Below are 17,126 nucleotides of genomic sequence, written 5' to 3'. Positions count from 1 at the left end.
TTATATTTTATATGGAAACAGGGTCTCACTAAGTAGCTGAGGCTGACTTTGAACCTGCACGGTCCTCCTGTTTCAGCCTCCCAAGTACTGGGATTACCAGCGTGTGCTACCATGCCCAGCTTGTAGAGCCAGGAATTGAATCCCTACAGCCTGGCTCTGAAGTCCAGGCAATTTGCATTGATGCTTTGCTGCTGTGGCTGTGAGTATACTGGGGTCTCTTGGGTCACTAACTCTCTCCCTGTTGCTCTACACCAGTATCTCTGTGTCTCTTCTCTGCTTTTCGGTCTCCTGTCAACCTTAGCCTGCGCTATCTCCTAGCCACCCCCGGCCCCGGCCCCGGCCCCTTTAAGGCAGGCCCCGCCCCCGCCCCGCCCTCCCGGGTCAGCCCCGCAGCGTCCGGCTTTGGCGGGTGCTCGGGCTCTGCAGTGTCTGGACCCGGCGGGGCACGATGGCAGGGGCGGCTCTGAAGGTCGCCGCGCGGCGTCTGAGCCAGCGTGGCGGGTCTGGAGCCCCCATCCTCCTGCGGCAGGTGTGAGGTGGCTGGACCGGGTAGCGGGATTACTGGGCCCTAGGCTGGGGAGATGCGGAACTTCTGGGTCCTTTAAGGGGGAGATCTTGAGGTCTCACGCCTGGACATGGCAAACAGGGGATAGGGCTTGGGGTTGGACCCCTACAGCTTTAAAGGAAGCGGGCGGTACCCTGGCCATGTGACCCAACTCCTGGGCCCATTACTAGAGAGAGCTGGGAGTCTGATTTGGGAGTATTGGAAAGTTGGAATTTTTGTTCCGACTGAGGAAGGTGGGGACTCCAGACTTCTTACTCCTGGGGAGAGAGGAGCTGGGGTTTCTGCTCCTGAAAGATGATGGATTGGGGCCTTGGCTCCTGGGTGCCCAGGGACGGGAGTCAGGGTCTGTACTCTCACCATTGTGCCCCCCCTCCAGATGTTTGAGCCCAAGAGCTGCACCTACACGTACCTACTGGGTGACCGAGAGTCCAGGGAGGCCATTCTGATCGACCCGGTTCTGGAGACAGTGCCTCGGGATGCCCAGCTGGTCAAGGAACTGGGACTTCGGCTGCTATATGCTGGTCAGTCAGACCAAACTCTTGGATCTGCGGGAGGAGGGCTGGGGCTGGAACTCTGGGTCTGAATGAGGATGGCTGGGGCTAGACCCCTTGGTCTGAGGGAAGAGGGCTTAGGGCCTGGATCCTGGGTCTGAGGGAGGGGGGCTGGGCTTGAACCCTTGAATCTGAAGGAGGAGGAGGAGGGCTGGGCTGGACCTCTAGGTCTGAGGGAGGGGGGCTGGGCCTGGACCCCTGTGTCTGAGGGAGGAGGGCTGGGCCTGGACCCCTGGGTCTGAGGGAGGGGGGCTGGGCCTGGACCCCTGTGTCTGAGGGAGGAGGGCTGGGCCTGGACCCCTGGGTCTGAGGGAGGAGGGCTGGGCCTGGACCCCTGTGTCTGAGGGATGAGGGCTGGGGCTGGACCCCTGGGTCTGAGGGAGGAGGGCAGGGGCTGGACCCCTGGGTCTGAGGGAGGGGGGCTGGGCCTGGACCCCTGAGTTTGGGGGAGGAGGGCTGGGGCTAGACCCCTGTATCTGAGGGAGGGGGGCTGGGGCCTGGGGCCCTGGGCTGAGGGAGGAGGCTGGGACCTGGACCCCTGAGTTTTGGGGAGGAGGGCTGGGTGCTGGGAATGCTCAGTCCTCTCTGTAACCCCTGGACCTCCCCGTCTCTGCCAGTGAACACCCACTGCCATGCAGACCACATCACTGGCTCCGGTGTGCTCCGGTCCCTGCTCCCAGGCTGCCAGTCCGTCATCTCCCGCCTTAGCGGGGCCCAAGCGGATGTGCACATTGAAGACGGCGATTCCATCTGCTTTGGCCGCTTTGTGAGTTGGGTGCTGGGTACCTGAAAAGAGGGTTTTGGCCTGGCCTTCTTGAAGGCGCAGGAAGAGCACCCTTGAAGCACAGGGGGCCTGGGCTGCTGAGTCCTGCCGGAGGAGGGTCTTTGGGGGCCCTGGGTGCTTGAACCCTGAGTTCACGTCTCTGGGAGGAGGGCACCATGCCCCCAGGTGGGGCACCAAGACGGGATGCTCTGGACAGATGTGCTTCTGGCCACGCACCCCATGGCTTCCTAAGGCTTTGGGGCAGCTCCTTTAGTCTGGTTTCTTCACACAACTTCGTTGGGGGCTGGAATTCTGAGGCCAGGGCTGAGGAAGAGGCCATACCCTGGCTCCTGGGAGCCTCTGCTTGAGGAAGGAGCATCCACTTGCCCTGGGCTGGAGGAGACCAGGAAGGCACCTGGGGTGTAACACTTAAGGTGGCACTGGCTTGGAGGGTGGTGGGTGTCTACCCACGGCTGGAGACTGTGCAGAGGTGCCTCCTTAAGTGCTCCAGGAGCCTCACCCTCGCCCCACCCTTGCTGTTGGCTCACCCTGGAATGGTCTGAAGGTCCTTGCCTTCTTCTTTTTCTTGGCCACTGTTGTAATCTGCAGGTTTCCGGCCAGAATTGAAACCCAGGGCATTTTGGAGGGGTTGGGGGTTGCTCAGAGGAGGGGAAACAGCTGACAGGGTCTTTTTTCTTCCTTCCTTCTTCTTTTCCTCCCTCCCTTTCTACCTTCTTTCTTCCCTTCTTCTTTTTCTCTTTCTTTTGGATTGAACCAAGAGACTCTACCTCTAAGCCACACCTACAACCTATTTTATTTTTTTTTAATTTTGACACAGGATCTCTCTAGATTATTGAGGCTGGCCTTAAACTTGGGATCCTCCTGTTTTGGTCTCCCAAGTACTGGGATTGCAGGTGTGCACCACCACACTGGGCTCAACAGGGCTTTTTTTTTTTTTTTTCCTCATTAGAGTTTCTAAAGATATAGCAAGTTGGTCTGGCTTTAGGAACAAAATGCCAGGTTGACAGGTGTCCAACTCCAGCTACTCCTGACAGTTTCTTTAGACGACAGCATTTAGTGGAAGGGAGGGCTCTGCATGGGATCAGAGGGTTTAGCTACAAGGGCTACATTCTCTTTATTTCAAGCCTTTTTAGGGAAGCAGGTCAAAAACACTTTGTACATTTCTGTGTCATACATAACAGTCAAGCGCTAACAAGCATTTCTTGGATGTGGGCAGAGTCTTAGAAGGATTAGAAATGATTGTGGTTTGTGTCAAGCTGAGCTCTTTTTTAAAAGTGAGTGACGTTTTCAGTGAGTGAATGCTGAAGGGCTTAGCTCTGGTACATTTAGCTTCAGTATTTATTATTTTAGCTGGCTTTATTGATATAATCCACATATTGTACAATGCACCCACTTAAAGCATGCAATTCAATGACTTTCAGTATAGCACAGAGTTATGCATCCATTACTGCAGTTAATTTTAGAATATTTTCATTATTCCGGACAGAAGCCAGGCATGGCGGTACATGCCTGTTATCCCAATACCACAACAAACAAAACAAAACAAAAAACAGGGTTTTACTAAGTTGCAGAGGGCCTTGCTATGTTGCTGAGGCTGGCCTGCAACCTGCAATCCTCCTGTTTCAGCCTCCCGAGTGCTGGGATTTTAGGTGTGTGCCACCACGCCCAGCTTATTTTTTATTTTGAGACAGGGTCTCATTAAGTTGCCCAGGCTGGCCTCAAACTTGTGATCCTCCTGTCTTAGCCTTCCCCTCAGCTGGAATTACAGGTATGAGCCACTATGCCTGCCTGGCACATCATATATACTTTTCCCCCCCTGTGGTATTGAAGATTGAACCAGGGGCATTCTACCTCTGAGCTACACCCCCAGACCTTTTTAATTTTTTTGTTTTGTTTTTAAACAGGGTCTTGTAGCTTGCTGAGAGTTTTGCTGCATTGCTCAGGCAGTCCTTGAACCTGTGATCTTCCTGTCTCAGCCTCCCAAGTACCAGGATTATAGGTGTGCATCACCATGCCTGACTACTATTTTTTATTTTATTATTATTATTATTATTATTATTATTATTATTATTATTATTTTGCAGTACTGGGGATGGATCTCAGGGGCATTCTACTTTCGAGCTATACCCCTAACCCTATTTTGTATACTTTATTTATTTATTTATTTTTGGTGGTACTGGGGGTGGAACCCAGAGGCTTTCTACCTCCAGGCTATACTCCCAGACATATTTTCTATTTTATTTGGAAACAGGGTCTCACTAAGTCGCTGAGAGCCTCACTAAGTAGCCGAGGCTGGCTTTGAACCTGTGCGATCCTCCTGTCTCAGCCTCCCAAGCACAGGGATTAAAGCGTGCGCCACTATGCCCGGCGTTGTATACTTTATTTTGAAACAGGGTCTCACTGAGTTGCAAAGGGCCTCACTAAGTAGTAGCTGAGACTGTCCACGAACTGCCATCCTCCTGTCTTAACCTCCTAAATGCTGGAATTACAAGTGTGTGCCACCATCTCCAGCTTATTTGAAGCAGTGAGCCCCTGTTTCAAAATAAAGAATAAAAATATATATAGGGCTGAGGGTGTAGCTTGGAGGTAGAATGCCCCTGGGTTCCATCCCCAGTACTGAAAATAAATAAATAAACAAACAAACAAATAAATAAATAAATGCCGGGCGTGGTGGTACATGCTTATAATCCCAGCATTTGGGAAGCTGAGACAGGAGGATCGTGGTTTGCGGACAGCCTCAGTTACTTAGTGAGGTCCTTTGCAACTCAGTGAGACTCTGTGAGACTCAGTGAGACCAAAATAAAGAATAAAAAATAGGGTTGGGGGTGTCACTCGCAGGTAGAAAGCCCCTGGGTTCCACTTCCAGTACCGCAAAATAATAGCAATAATAATAAAATAAGAAAGAAAGAAAGAAAGAAAGAAAGAAAGAAAGAAAGAAAGAAAGAAAGAAAGAAAGAAGACAGTCAAAACTGGGCACTATGTCACACACCTTTAATCCCAGTAATTGGGAGGCTGACACAGGAGAATCTGCAGGTTCCAGATCAGTCTCAGCAGCTTACTGAGACCTTTGGCAACTTAGTGTTACCCTGTTTCAAAATAAAAGGGCTGAGGGTATAGGTCAGAGGAAGAATGTTCCTGGCTCTTGCTAAGTTGCTGAGGCTAGCTTTGAACCTGTGATCCTGCTGTCTTGGTCCAAGGGATCATTCTTTTGACTTACGTAACCATATAGTTCTGCCTCTTTGGACCTTAGAAAGAATGACCCAGGATGTGCTTGTTCCCATGTTCGACTTCTTGCACTCCGTGTGGTGTTTATAGTTACAATCCTTTTCTGCTCGTGACTGTATAGCAGGGTAAGCAAGCTCTTTCTGTAAAGGGCCAGATAATAAATTTTTTTTGTGTGTGTGTGTGGCAGTACTGGGGGTGGAACCCAGGGGCATTCTACCTCTGAGCTACACCCCCAGCCCTATTTTTTATTCTTTATTTTGAAACAGGGTCTCACTGAGTTGCAGAGGGCCTCACTAAGTAGCTGAGGCTGTCTGCGAACTGTGATCCTCCTGTCTCAGCCTCCCAGATGCTGGGATTACAAGCCTGCGCCACCATGCCTGGCTTCAGATGGTAATTTTTAAAAATTTTATTTTATAAGTGCCAGGGTCTCTGTTGCAACTACTCAGCCTTCCTGCAAGGTGTCAAAGGAGCCATACTGCACAGATGAATAAACATAGATGGGTTCCAATATAACTTTATTTATGACTTCTCAAATTTGAATTTCAGACAGTTTTCACGTATCAAATAATTATTATAATGATTTTTTCAACTGTGAAAAAAATTGGAAAACCATTCTCAACTTACTGGCCTGATAAAAACAGGTCGCAGGCCTAATTTGGTCCAACCATGTAGTTTGCCAACCCCAAATGTCGAACACTACATCATGTGAATACACCACAGTTTATCTGTTTTCTATTTCATGGTTGTTCTCAGTTTGGGTCACTAAGAAAAATGCTGTCTGAGCCGGGCGTGGTGGCGCACACTTGTAATCCCAGCATCTGGGAGGCTGAGACAGGAGGACTGCCGGTCGCGGACAGCCTCAGCTACTTAGTGAGGCCCTCTGCAACTCAGGGAGATCCTGTTTCAAAATAGAAACTAGCCGGGCGTGGCACAGGTTTATAATCCCAGTGCTTGGGAGGCTGAGACAGGAGGATCGCACAGGTTCAAAGCCAGCCTCAGCTACTGAGTGAGGCTCTCAGCAACTTAGTGAGACCCTGTTTCCAAATAAAGTATAGAATGGGTCTAGGAGCATAGCCCAGAGGTAGAAAGCCTCTGGGTTCCACCCCCAGTACCACAGAAAGAAAGAAAGAAAGAAAGAAAGAAAGAAAGAAAGAAAGAAAGAAAGAAAGGGAGAGAGAAAGAGGGAGGGAAGGAAGGAAGGAAGGAAAGAAGGAGGGAGAGAGGGAGGGAAGGAGGGAGAAAGAAAGAAAGAAAGAAAGAAAGAAAGAAAGAAAGAAAGAAAGACAGACAGACAGACTAAAAAATAGAGCTGGGGGTGTAGCTAAGAGGTAGAATGCCCCTGGATTCCACCCCTAGTACCACAAAAAAAAAAAAAAAAAAGAGAAAGAAAAGAAATAAATAAAAATAAAATAGGATTGGGAGTGTAACTCAGAAGTAGAATGGCTCCTGGGTTGAATCCTCAGCATCAAATAAAGAGAAGAAAACAAAGAAGGAAGGAAGGAAGGAAAGAAAGAAAGAAACTGCCAGACAGTGTGTGTGTGTGTGTGTGTGTGTGTGTGTGGTAGTTGTGGGGATTGAACCCAGGGGGAGTATATATTTGAGATACATCCTCAGTCCTTTTTTTTTTGTTTTTTTGAAGCGGGGTCCCACTTGGTTGATGAGTCTTACTACTTGTTGAGGCTGTCCTTGAATCTGCAATCCTGACTCAGTCTCCCAAGTGCTGAGATTACAGGAGTGTGCCGCCACGCCTGGCTTCTATTCCAGATTTTTGTTATTGTCTCCATTTACTTATTTATTTATTATTTTTTTTTGTGGTACCGGGGATGGAGTCCAGGGGCACTCTACCTCTGAGCTACACCCCCAGCTCTGTTTTTTCTTTATTTTGAAACAGGGTCTCATTGAGTTGCAAAGGCCCTCACCAAGTAGCCGAGGCCGTCCACGAACCGCAATCCTCCTGTTTCAGCCTCCAAGATGCTGGGATTATAAGCGTGCGCCACCATGCCTGGCTTATTTTACTTTTTGAATCAGGGCCTTGCTAAATTGCTGAAGCTGGCCTTAAACCTGTAGCCCTCCTCACTCAGCACCTCAAGTTTTGGGATTACAGGTGTGCATCATCACACCGGATTCATAGACTTTTGTGTTTGATTTTTTTTTTTTAAGTGACAATTTTGCTAGGTGTGGTGGTGCGCATTTGTAATCCCAGCACTTGGGAGGCTGATCCTGGAGGATCACAGGTTCAAGGCCGACCGCAGCAATTTATCAAGACCCCAGCACCACAAAAAGAAAGAGATAAAGATAGAGAAAGATAGGAAGGAAGGAAAGAAGGAAGGAAATTTCAAGCCAGATGATGTGGTGATGTATACCTGTAATCCATACTTGGGAGGCTGAGACAGGAGGATCATAGGTTGTTGGTGAGCCTCAGCTACTTAGTGAGGCCCTCTGCAACTTAGAATAAAAAATAGTGCTGGGGGTATATATAGCTCAGAGGTAGAATGTTCCTGGGCTTAATCACCAGTAACATAAAAAAAAAATTTTTTTTTTCAAGATGAGACAGGATGATCACTAGTTCGAGATCAGTGCATGGTAATTTAGTGAGACCTGTTTGAAAATAAATAATAAGATAAGGCTAGGGGTGTAGCTCAGAGATAGATGACCTCTGACTTCAATTGCCAGTACCACACCAAAAGAAACAAATAATACAAGCCCACAGAAAACTTGAAAAAAATAATCATAGTATATATCTCAATCCTTTTTTTTTTTTTTTTTTTTTTTTGTCCTATGCTGGGGATGGAACCCAGGGTCTCTACATGCCAGGCAAGTGCTTTACCATGACATGCATTCCAGTCCCATCTTATTTTTTGATGTATCACTAAATTGTAGATGTCAGCACAATATATCTGAAACAGAACAAATAATTTTGGAGGCAGGGTGCCAGGGATGGAACCCAGGGCACTCTGTCACTGAGTTACATCTTCAGCCCTTTTTATTTTTTATTTTGAGACAGGATCTTGCTAAGTTGCTGAGGGTCTTAACTAAGTTCAAGGCTGGCCTTGAACTTGCTTTCTTCCTGCTTCAGCCTTGCGAGTAGCTGGAATGACACACATTTACCACCATAGCCCCAAATAATATTTTTCTTTTCTTGTTTTTGCGGTACTGGGGATGGAACCCAGGGGCATTCTACCTCCAAGCTGTATCCCCAGCCCTATTTTTCTTCTTTATTTATTTTTAATTAATCAATTAATTAATTTTTGCAGGTCTGGAGATGAAACCCAGGGGCATTCGACCTCCAAGCTACACCCCCTGCCCTATTTTTTATTCTTTATTTTGAAACAGGGTCTCGCTAAGTTGCGGAGGGCCTCACTAAGTAGCTGAGGCTGGCCATGAACTGCAGTCCTCCTGTCTCAGCCTCCCAAGTACTGGGATTACAAGCATGCGCCACTACTAAATGCGCCAGCAATTTAGTTTTTCTTTAACAAAATGAAGAGAGCCAGGGGGCTCTCGCCTATTAATCCCAGTATTTGGGAGGCTGAGACAGGAGGCTTGCAGGTTCAAGATCAGCCTCAACAATCTAGCGAGACTCCAGCAACCCAGCAAGACCTTGTTTCAAAACAAAAATTAAAAGTAGCGCTAGGGGTGTAGCTCAGAGGTAGCATGCCTCTGGGTTCAATCTTTAATTCCACATTCAAAAAGAAGGAAGCGGATTTAGTGACAATGGACAGTGAGGCTTGGAGAGCCCAGAGAGCACAGGAAAAGTGGATTGGGTTCTTTTGAAGAATGAACACGGGACCAAACGGTCAGGCTGCCTAGAGCTTACATGCCACCAGGGGGCAGTGTAGGTCGTGGGAACCGCCGTGCCTTCCGGAGGAGTGTTGGCTCTGCCTGATTCCATTGGTCTTATGTTGTGGTTTCTGAAGAGTCAGCTGCTGCAGGGAACAGGTGAAAGGGCAGCTGTGGCGATGTGTCATGTATTTAATTCATGCAAGAGAAGAGTGAAATTGTTGAAAGAATGCAGGATTAGGTCAGCAGAGCTGCTGCTAAGCGGCAGGGCCCAGCTGGAATATTTTTCTTTCCTTTTCTTTACTTTAACTTCCTTCCTTCCTTTTTTTTTTTTTTTTTTTTTTTTTGCAGATCTGGGGATGGAACCCAGAGGCATTTTACCTCCAAGCTACAGCCCCATGCCCTATTTTTTATTCTTTATTTTGAAACCGGGTCTCACTGATTGCAAAGGGCCTCACTAAGTAGCTGAGGCTGTCCATGAACTGCAATCCTCTGGTCTCAGCCTCCCGAATGCTGGGATTACAAGTGTGCACCACCACACCCGGCCTTCCTTCCTTTCCTTCTTTCTTTTTCTCTCTGGTGCTGGGGTTTGAACCCAGGGGCATTCTACCTCAGAGCTACGCTCCCAGCCCTACTTTTTATTCTTTATTTTGAAACTGACTCACTGAGTTGCGGAGGGCCTCATTAAGTAGCTGAAACTGTCCAGGAACTTGCGATCCTCCTGTCTCAGCCTGCCAAGTACTGGGATTACAAGCATGTGCCACCACGCCTGGCTATAACCTGCCTTTTTTATTTACTGGGTAGCAAACATCTTTTTTGTGTCTGTATTTGTGAAGCATCATTAAGTTTCATTTTAGCATTACCGTGTGTGTGTGTGTGTGTGTGTGTGTGTGTGTGTGTGTGTGTGATACTGGGGGTAGAACCCAGGGGCATTCTACCTCTGATCTATATCCCCAGCCCTATCTGATTTTTTTATTTGGAAACAGGGTCTTGCTAAGTGTCGGAGGCTGTGATCACCCTGCTTCAGCCTCTCAAGTACTGGGATTATAGGCATGCGCTGCCAGCTCTGGCTAGCATTTCATTTTTATATTAGTGTACTTATCTATTTCTTACCGGCTTGTAGCTTAAGTATATTGGCCACTGTGGCACATGTTACGCATGTATTTTCCCAGCTTGTATGCTCCCTTTAAGTTTAATTTTGGTGTTGTTGTCATTCATAAACTTCCAAGCAGGGCACATACCTGGAATCCCAGTGCCTGGGAGGCTGAAACAAGAGGATCGTCACCTCAACTCAGTGAGGCCCTATTTCAAAATTAAAAATCAAAGCCGGGTGTGGTGGCAAACTCCTGTAATACCAGTACTTGGGAGGCTAAGAAAGGAGAATTGCTGATTTAAGGACAGCCCGAGTAATTCAGTGAGATTCTCAGCAATTACCAAGACGCTGTTTCAAAACAAGAAATAAAAAGAGTTGGAGGGTAGAGCTTGGAGGCAGAATCCCCAGTACCGTAAAAATAATAAACAAGTAAATAAACAAATGGATCTAAAACTAATACAAATAAGGGAAATAAAATAAAAAGAGCTGAGCATGGTGGCACATGATTGTAATACCAGGACTTGGGAGGCTAAGATAGGAGGACCGTAGGTTCAAAGCCAAACTAATGAGGCCCTCCTCAACATTAGTGAGACCCTGTTTCAGAATAAAGAATATAATTTGGCTGAGGGTGTAGCTCAGAGGTAGAATGCTCCTGGGTTCAATTCCAAGTATCACAAAAAGTAACAATAATAAGATAAAAAGGGCTGGGATGTACTCTGGAGGTAGAATGTCCCTGGGTTTGCCTGGTGTAGTGGTCCACATTTTTTTTTTTTTATTTTGTGGGTCTGGGGATGAAATCCAGGGGCATTTGACCTCCAAGCTATAGCCCCTGCCCTATTTTTTTTTTTTTTTTTTTTTTTAGTGGTACTGGGGTTCCTGGAATCCCTTGTACCTTCGGGCTACACTCCCAGACCTATTTTTACATTTTTTAAAATTTGGAAACAGGGTCTCCTAAGCCAGCACGCGCGGCTGGCTTCGAACCTGCGCGATCCTCCTGTCTCTGCCTCCCAAGCGCGGGGATTACAAGCGTGCGCCACCATGCCCAGCCCTATTTTTAATTCTTTATTTTGAAACCTGGTCTCACTGAGTTGCAGAGGGCCTCACTAAGTATCTGAGGCTGTCCACAAACCGCGATCCTCTGGTCTCAGCCTCCCAAATGCTGGGATTACAAGTGTGCGTCACCATGCCCGGCTGATGTACACTTTTAATCCCAGCATTTGGGAGGCTGAGACAGGAAGATCACAGGTTTGTGGTCAGCCTCAGCTACTTAGTGAGGCCCTCTGCAACTCAGTGAGATCCTGTTTCAAAATAAAGAAGAAAAAATAGGGCTGGGGATGTAGCTCAAAGGTAGAATGCCCTGGGTTCAATCCCTGGTACATACAAAAAAAAAAAAAAATGTCCCTGGGTTCAATCCCTTGTACTAAAAATAAACAAGCAAAAACAAAAAAGAAACTTCAAGTTGGTTTTAGTCAAAACTAAAGATCTCTTCCTGCATCTGATGTGACGCTGATGGGGCTCCAGGTGGGACTTCTGGGGCCAGTTGCCGTGAAGCTTGTTGGTGACTATCTCTGTACACATCCCTGTCAGGCCTTGGAGACCCGGGCCAGCCCCGGCCACACCCCGGGCTGTGTGACGTTTGTCTTGAATGACCACAGCATGGCCTTCACTGGAGATGCCCTGCTGATCCGAGGATGTGGGCGAACAGACTTCCAGCAAGGTGACCGGCTCCTCTATCCAGCCCGTGATACTCGTGTGCTCATGCAGGTGCCAGGGTTTTAAGCATTGGCTACGAGAATGAATGAATGAATGTCAGATTTTTTTGGGGGCCAATATTAGATTCTAAGAGTTTGGCTACTAGTTTTTGGGAAGAGTGCAGTTCAGAGCTTTAGTTATCAGAGGACTGTTAAGATTCAGGGGTGCATTAGTTCTCTATAGCTGTGACAATATATGGGGTTTAAAACAGTGGTTAACATTTAGTGTCTTGTGCAGTTTCTGAGAGTCAGGAAACCGGGAGCAGCTTGACCGGGTGGCTCTGGTTCAGTGACTTCCCCGGAGGTTGCACTCATACTGTCTCCGGGGCTGCAGTCACCCGAAGGCTGGACTGGGTTTGGGGACCCACTTCCAACATGGCTCCTTCAGCAAGGCTGCCAGTTCCTGTGGGTTTTCGGCAGGAGCCTTGCTCCCTCCCCAGGTAGACTGCTCCACAGGGCTGCTTGAGTGTCTTCATGACAGGGCAGGCGGGTTCTCCCAGAGGGAAGATGGGGAAGCCTGAATATTTGTATGACCTAGCCTCAGGACTTAAATTGTCATTTTTACAATACCCTATGTACTCGAGGCAAAGTACTTAATCCAGACCACTCAATCCGGGTGAGGGAAATTAAGTGTCCTGTTCTGACAAGAACAGCATTAAAGAATTTGTCAGTGCATTTTGAAACCACATTATGGGGCTTAGCTGCTGGAAGGTGTGGTAGGGGTGGAGTTCTATTCAGAATTTTGCAATTAGATTTGGGGATTAAACTGGACGTGGTGGCGCACGCTTGTAATCCCAGGATTTGGGAGGTTGAGACAAGAGGTTCACAGCCATCCTCGGCAATTAAGTGAGGCTCTTCATAACTTAGTGAGACCCTGTTTCCAAATAAAGTATAAAGTAGGTCTGGGAGTATAGCCTGGAGATAGAAAAGCCCCTGGGTTCCACCCCAAGTACAGTAAATAAATAAATAAATAAATAATAGTAAAATAGGGCTGGGGGCATAACTGGGAGGTAGAATGTCCCTGGGTTCAATCCCCAGTTCCACCAAAAAAAAAAGGGGGGGGGGATGGTGGAAATTGAGCTACTAGGAGCTTGTTCTATCTGGCTAAGCTTTAGAGGAACACTTGCCTTTTGTTACCTTTTAGCTGCAGGGGACATATTCAGGGGTCTCCCAGTGGAGCGGGAGCTTAGTGTGGGATCTCAGATTTGGTTACCCTTTGCCTGAGCAGGAATGTGAGGTTGACTACTCAATGCTCAGTTTTTAGCAACTTGTGGGCAGAAGCCAGGCTGGACAAGAGAGAAAAATAACCAAAGCCACCACAGGATGGCAGCAGTGGAAAGCCAGGTTGCTCCTTCAGCCTCCCTCCCCTCCCCTCCCCTCTCCCTCCTCCTGCCCCCTCTCCCTCTCCCTCCCCTCCCCTCCCCTCTCCCTCCTCCTTCCCCCTCTCCCTCTCTCCCTCCCCTCCCCTCCCCTCTGTCCCTCCTCCTGCCCCCTCTCCCTCTCCCCTCCCCTCCCCTCTCCTCTCCCTCCTCCTGCCCCCTCTCCCTCTCCCTCCCCTCCCCTCCCCTCTCTTCTCCCTCCTCCTGCCCTCTCTCCCTCTCTCCCTCCCCTCCCCTCCCCTCTCCTCTCCCTCCTCCTGCCCCCTCTCCCTCTCTCCCTCCCCTCCCCTCTCTTCTCCCTCCTCCTGCCCTCTCTCCCTCTCTCCCTCCCCTCCCCTCCCCTCCTCTCCCCTCTCCCTCCTCCTGCCCCCTCTCCCTCTCTCCCTCTCCTCCCCTCCCCTCTCCTCCCCCTCCCCCCTCTCCCTCTCTCCCTCCCTCTCCCCCATCTCTCACATCTCTGTTGTTTCCTCTTTCTAACTCCTGATCCCCCACTTAGCCATTCTTTTTTTTTTTTTTTTTTTTTTTTTTGGTGGTACTGGGGATGGAACCCAGAGGCTTTCTACATCTAGGGTATACTTCCAGACCTATTTTATACTTTATTTGGAACCGGGGTCTCACTAAGTAGCTGAGGCTGGCTTGGAACCCGCACGATCCTCCTGTCTCAGCCTCCCAAGCGCGGGGATTATAAGCCTGCGCCACCACACCTGGCTCCCACTCAGCTATTCTGAACACAGCCCTGAAATGGAAGGATTTTAGCTGAAATGAAAGTCTGTTCCAGAGAGGTTGCCCCACTGACCTGGACTCCGAGCTCCCGTCACACCGTGGCTGCACGCTCTTCCTTGGCCTCCTGCCTTTGATCTTTTACTTTCTAGCCCACCTTTGCCCAGGACCCTTCCTTGGCTGCCCCAGGGAGGGGACGCAATTCCTAGGGACTTGCAGGGTCTCATCCCAACATTACTTGACTCCACATTATAATGGTATATTTCCCACTGTTCCTCAAGTCTTTGTTTTTGCTGTTTCATTTGCCTGGAATGCCTTTCCCTTTCTGTCTCTACCTAGATGAAGATATATTGGCAGAAGATGGGGGAGAGGGTTTAGCTACAGTGATTTATCCTCCTATCCTTTTCTTTTTAAAATTATTTTATAGTGCTGGCCGTGGTGTCTCATGCTTGTAATCCCAGCATCTGGGAGGCTGAGACTGGAGGATTGCGTTCGGGGACAGCCTCAGCAACTTAGTGAGGCCCTTTGCAACTCAGTGAGACCCTGTTTTAAAATAAAGAATAAAAAATAGGGCTGGGGGTGTAGCTCGGAGGTAGAATGCCCCTGGCCATCCCCAGTACCACAAAAAAAAATATATATTTTATAGCAATTTACTATTATCTTTGTTTTTGAGATTATTTGTGCCTGGTATACTTATTTTAATTGTCATAAAATACACATACCATAAACGCTTATCATGTTAGTCTTTTTTTTCCTTTTTGGTGGTACTGGGCTTCCTCTAAGCTACACCTAAGCTAAGTTTCCTCTAAGCTACAACTCTAGTGCTGTTTACTTTTAATTTTGAAACAGGGTTTCACTGGGTTGCTGAGAGTCTTGCTAAATTGCTCAAGCTGTCCTTGAACCTGCAATCCTCCTGCCTCAGTCTCCCAAGTATTGGGATTACAGGCATCTGCCACCACACTCAACTCTATCTTAATAATTTTTAAGTATATAGTTCAAGGACATTATATTCACATTATTGTACTACCGTCACCACCATCCATCCACTAAACATTTTTTTTTTGTGTGTGTGTGTGGGTCTGGGGATGGAACCCAGGGGCATTCAACCTCTGAGCTACACCCCTTGGCCTATTTTTTATCCTTTATTCTGAAACAGGGTCTCACTGAGTTGCGGAGGGCCTCACTAAGTAGCTGAGGCTGGCTGCGAACCGTGATCCTCCAGTCTCAGCCTCCCGAATGCTGGGATTACAAGCGTGCACCACCACGCCCCTTCATCCACTAAACTTTTTTGTATGCTTTTGTTAGTTCAACGTAGTTACACATCATAGTGGGATCCCAAATGATAGGAACATTGCCTGCTATTCTTTTCCTGAGGGAAAAAGTCAGGGGACTTCTGTTTTGTTCTTCCACTGACCTCTGGGCTTTCCTTCCCAGGCTGTGCTAAGACCTTGTACCACTCAGTCCACGAAAAGATCTTCACGCTTCCAGACAATTGTCTAATCTACCCTGCTCATGATTACCATGGTGAGGACTTGCTGGAGAAGGTGTGGGGCTTACATCACTTTGTGTGTGTGTGTGCAGGTAGTATTGGGGATGGAACCCAGGGTATTCAACCTCCGAGCTACACTCCCAGCCCTATATTTTATTCTTTATTTTTGAAACAAGGTCTAATTAAGTTGTGGAGAGCCTCACTAAGTAGCTGAGGTTTGCCAGGGACTTTCGATCTCCTGTCTCAGCCTCCCAAGTGCTGGGATTACAAGTGTGCATGCACCACCATCCCCAGCACCACCAGCCTTTTTAAATTAGTTAATTTGTGTGTGTGTGTGTGTGTGTGTGTGTGTGTGTGAGAGAGAGAGAGAGAGAGAGAGAGAGAGAGAGAGAGAGAGACAGACAGACAGACAGACAGACACACAGAGAGAGACTGGGGATTGAACCCAGAAGCATTCTGCCTCTAAGATATACCTCTCTCCCTTTTTATTTGTTTTGAAGCAGAATTTCACTAGGTTGCTGAGGCTGGTCTTGAACCTGCAATGCTCCTGTCTCAGCCTCCCAAGTCCTGAGATTATAAGTTTATGCCACCATGCCCCGCTCCCTTGTTTATATTTTGTTAAGAAACAGGTCCTTGCTAGGTGTCTGAGAGTCTTGCTCCATTGTTGAGGCTGTTTTTGAACCTACGATCCTCCTGTCTCGGCCTCCCAAGCACAGGGATTACAGATGTGCGCCTCTGTGCCCTGCTCTTACATCACTTTGAGGAGGTAATGAGCTCCCGTAATCTTTGTATATCGTGGAGATTACATATCCCAGAAATTCCTCTGGCCAGAAAGATTAAGTGCATGTGTGTGCTGTATGTGGAAGTACAAGCTATACAACCTCTCCTATTACACAGGGCTTGGGTTTTCCTGGGACTTCCTCATACAGACCTAGGAACTGTGAGAAACTACATGTCCCTTAATGCCTGTGGAGGAAAGCAATTCAGGAACATTCTGGGCAGAAGCTAGAGAGGCCCCAAGGCCTCCTGGGGAATGTAGTTCTGATCAGCCCAAGGTTCTAGACCCGTTGACTTTCTCTCCCCACTCCTACCCCACCTTGGATACCAGGCCTCACAGTGTCCACCGTGGAAGAGGAGCGGACTCTGAACCCTCGGCTCACGCTCAGCTGTGAGGAGTTTGTCAAGACCATGGACAACCTGAACTTGCCTAGACCTCAGCAAATGGGTGAGCTGAGAGCACATATACACCCCTGGGTCTGGCCTGGACCCCTGGGTCTGAGGGAGGAGGGCTGGGCCTGGACCCCTGGGTCTGAGGGAAGAGGGCTTAGGGCCTAGAGCCCTGGGTCTGAGGGAGGAGGCCTGAGCTGGACCCCTGGTGTGAGAGAGGAGAGCTGGAGCCTGGAGCACCGGGTCTGAGGGAGGAGGGCTGGGGCCTGGACCCCTGGGTCTGAGGGAGGAGGGCTGGGGGCTGGACCCTGGTTCTTAGGGAGGAGAGCTGGGTCTGGACCACTGGGTCTGAGGGAGGAGGGCTGAGTTAGACCCCTGGTGTGAGGGAGGAGGGCTGGAGCCTGGAGCCCTGGTCTGAGGGAGGAGGGCCTCAGGGTCCCCATAAAGAAGGGCTTTTAGATCTGGTGTGTGAATCTGCTTGACTGCTTGGTTTCATCTACATCTCTTTTTTAGATGTTGCTGTCCCAGCCAACATGCGCTGTGGGGTGCAGACCCCGCCTTCCTGACCTGTGGGGTGTTCACTGCTGTTGTTAAAAATGCACTAGGTGGGGCCAGGGCAGAGGAT

At 48.6% G+C, this 17,126-nt stretch overlaps 1 protein-coding gene across 1 annotated transcript; it reads left to right on the top strand.

The window, feature by feature from the left end:
* Window positions 1-448: 448 nt before the first annotated feature.
* Window positions 449-17,067, top strand: ETHE1 (ETHE1 persulfide dioxygenase; the record flags this gene model as incomplete). Its single annotated transcript, XM_080702354.1, has 7 exons — window positions 449-529; window positions 942-1,086; window positions 1,734-1,882; window positions 11,583-11,712; window positions 15,280-15,369; window positions 16,443-16,559; window positions 17,015-17,067. The coding sequence occupies 7 exons, from the start codon at window positions 449-451 to the stop codon at window positions 17,065-17,067; spliced, it is 765 nt and encodes a 254-aa protein (XP_080558480.1).
* Between the last annotated feature and the right edge of the window lie 59 nt (window positions 17,068-17,126).

Source organism: Muscardinus avellanarius, assembly GCF_963383645.1.
Source record: "Muscardinus avellanarius genome assembly, chromosome: 10".
NCBI lineage: Eukaryota > Metazoa > Chordata > Mammalia > Rodentia > Gliridae > Muscardinus > Muscardinus avellanarius.
This window is presented reverse-complemented; position numbering and strand designations above follow the sequence as displayed.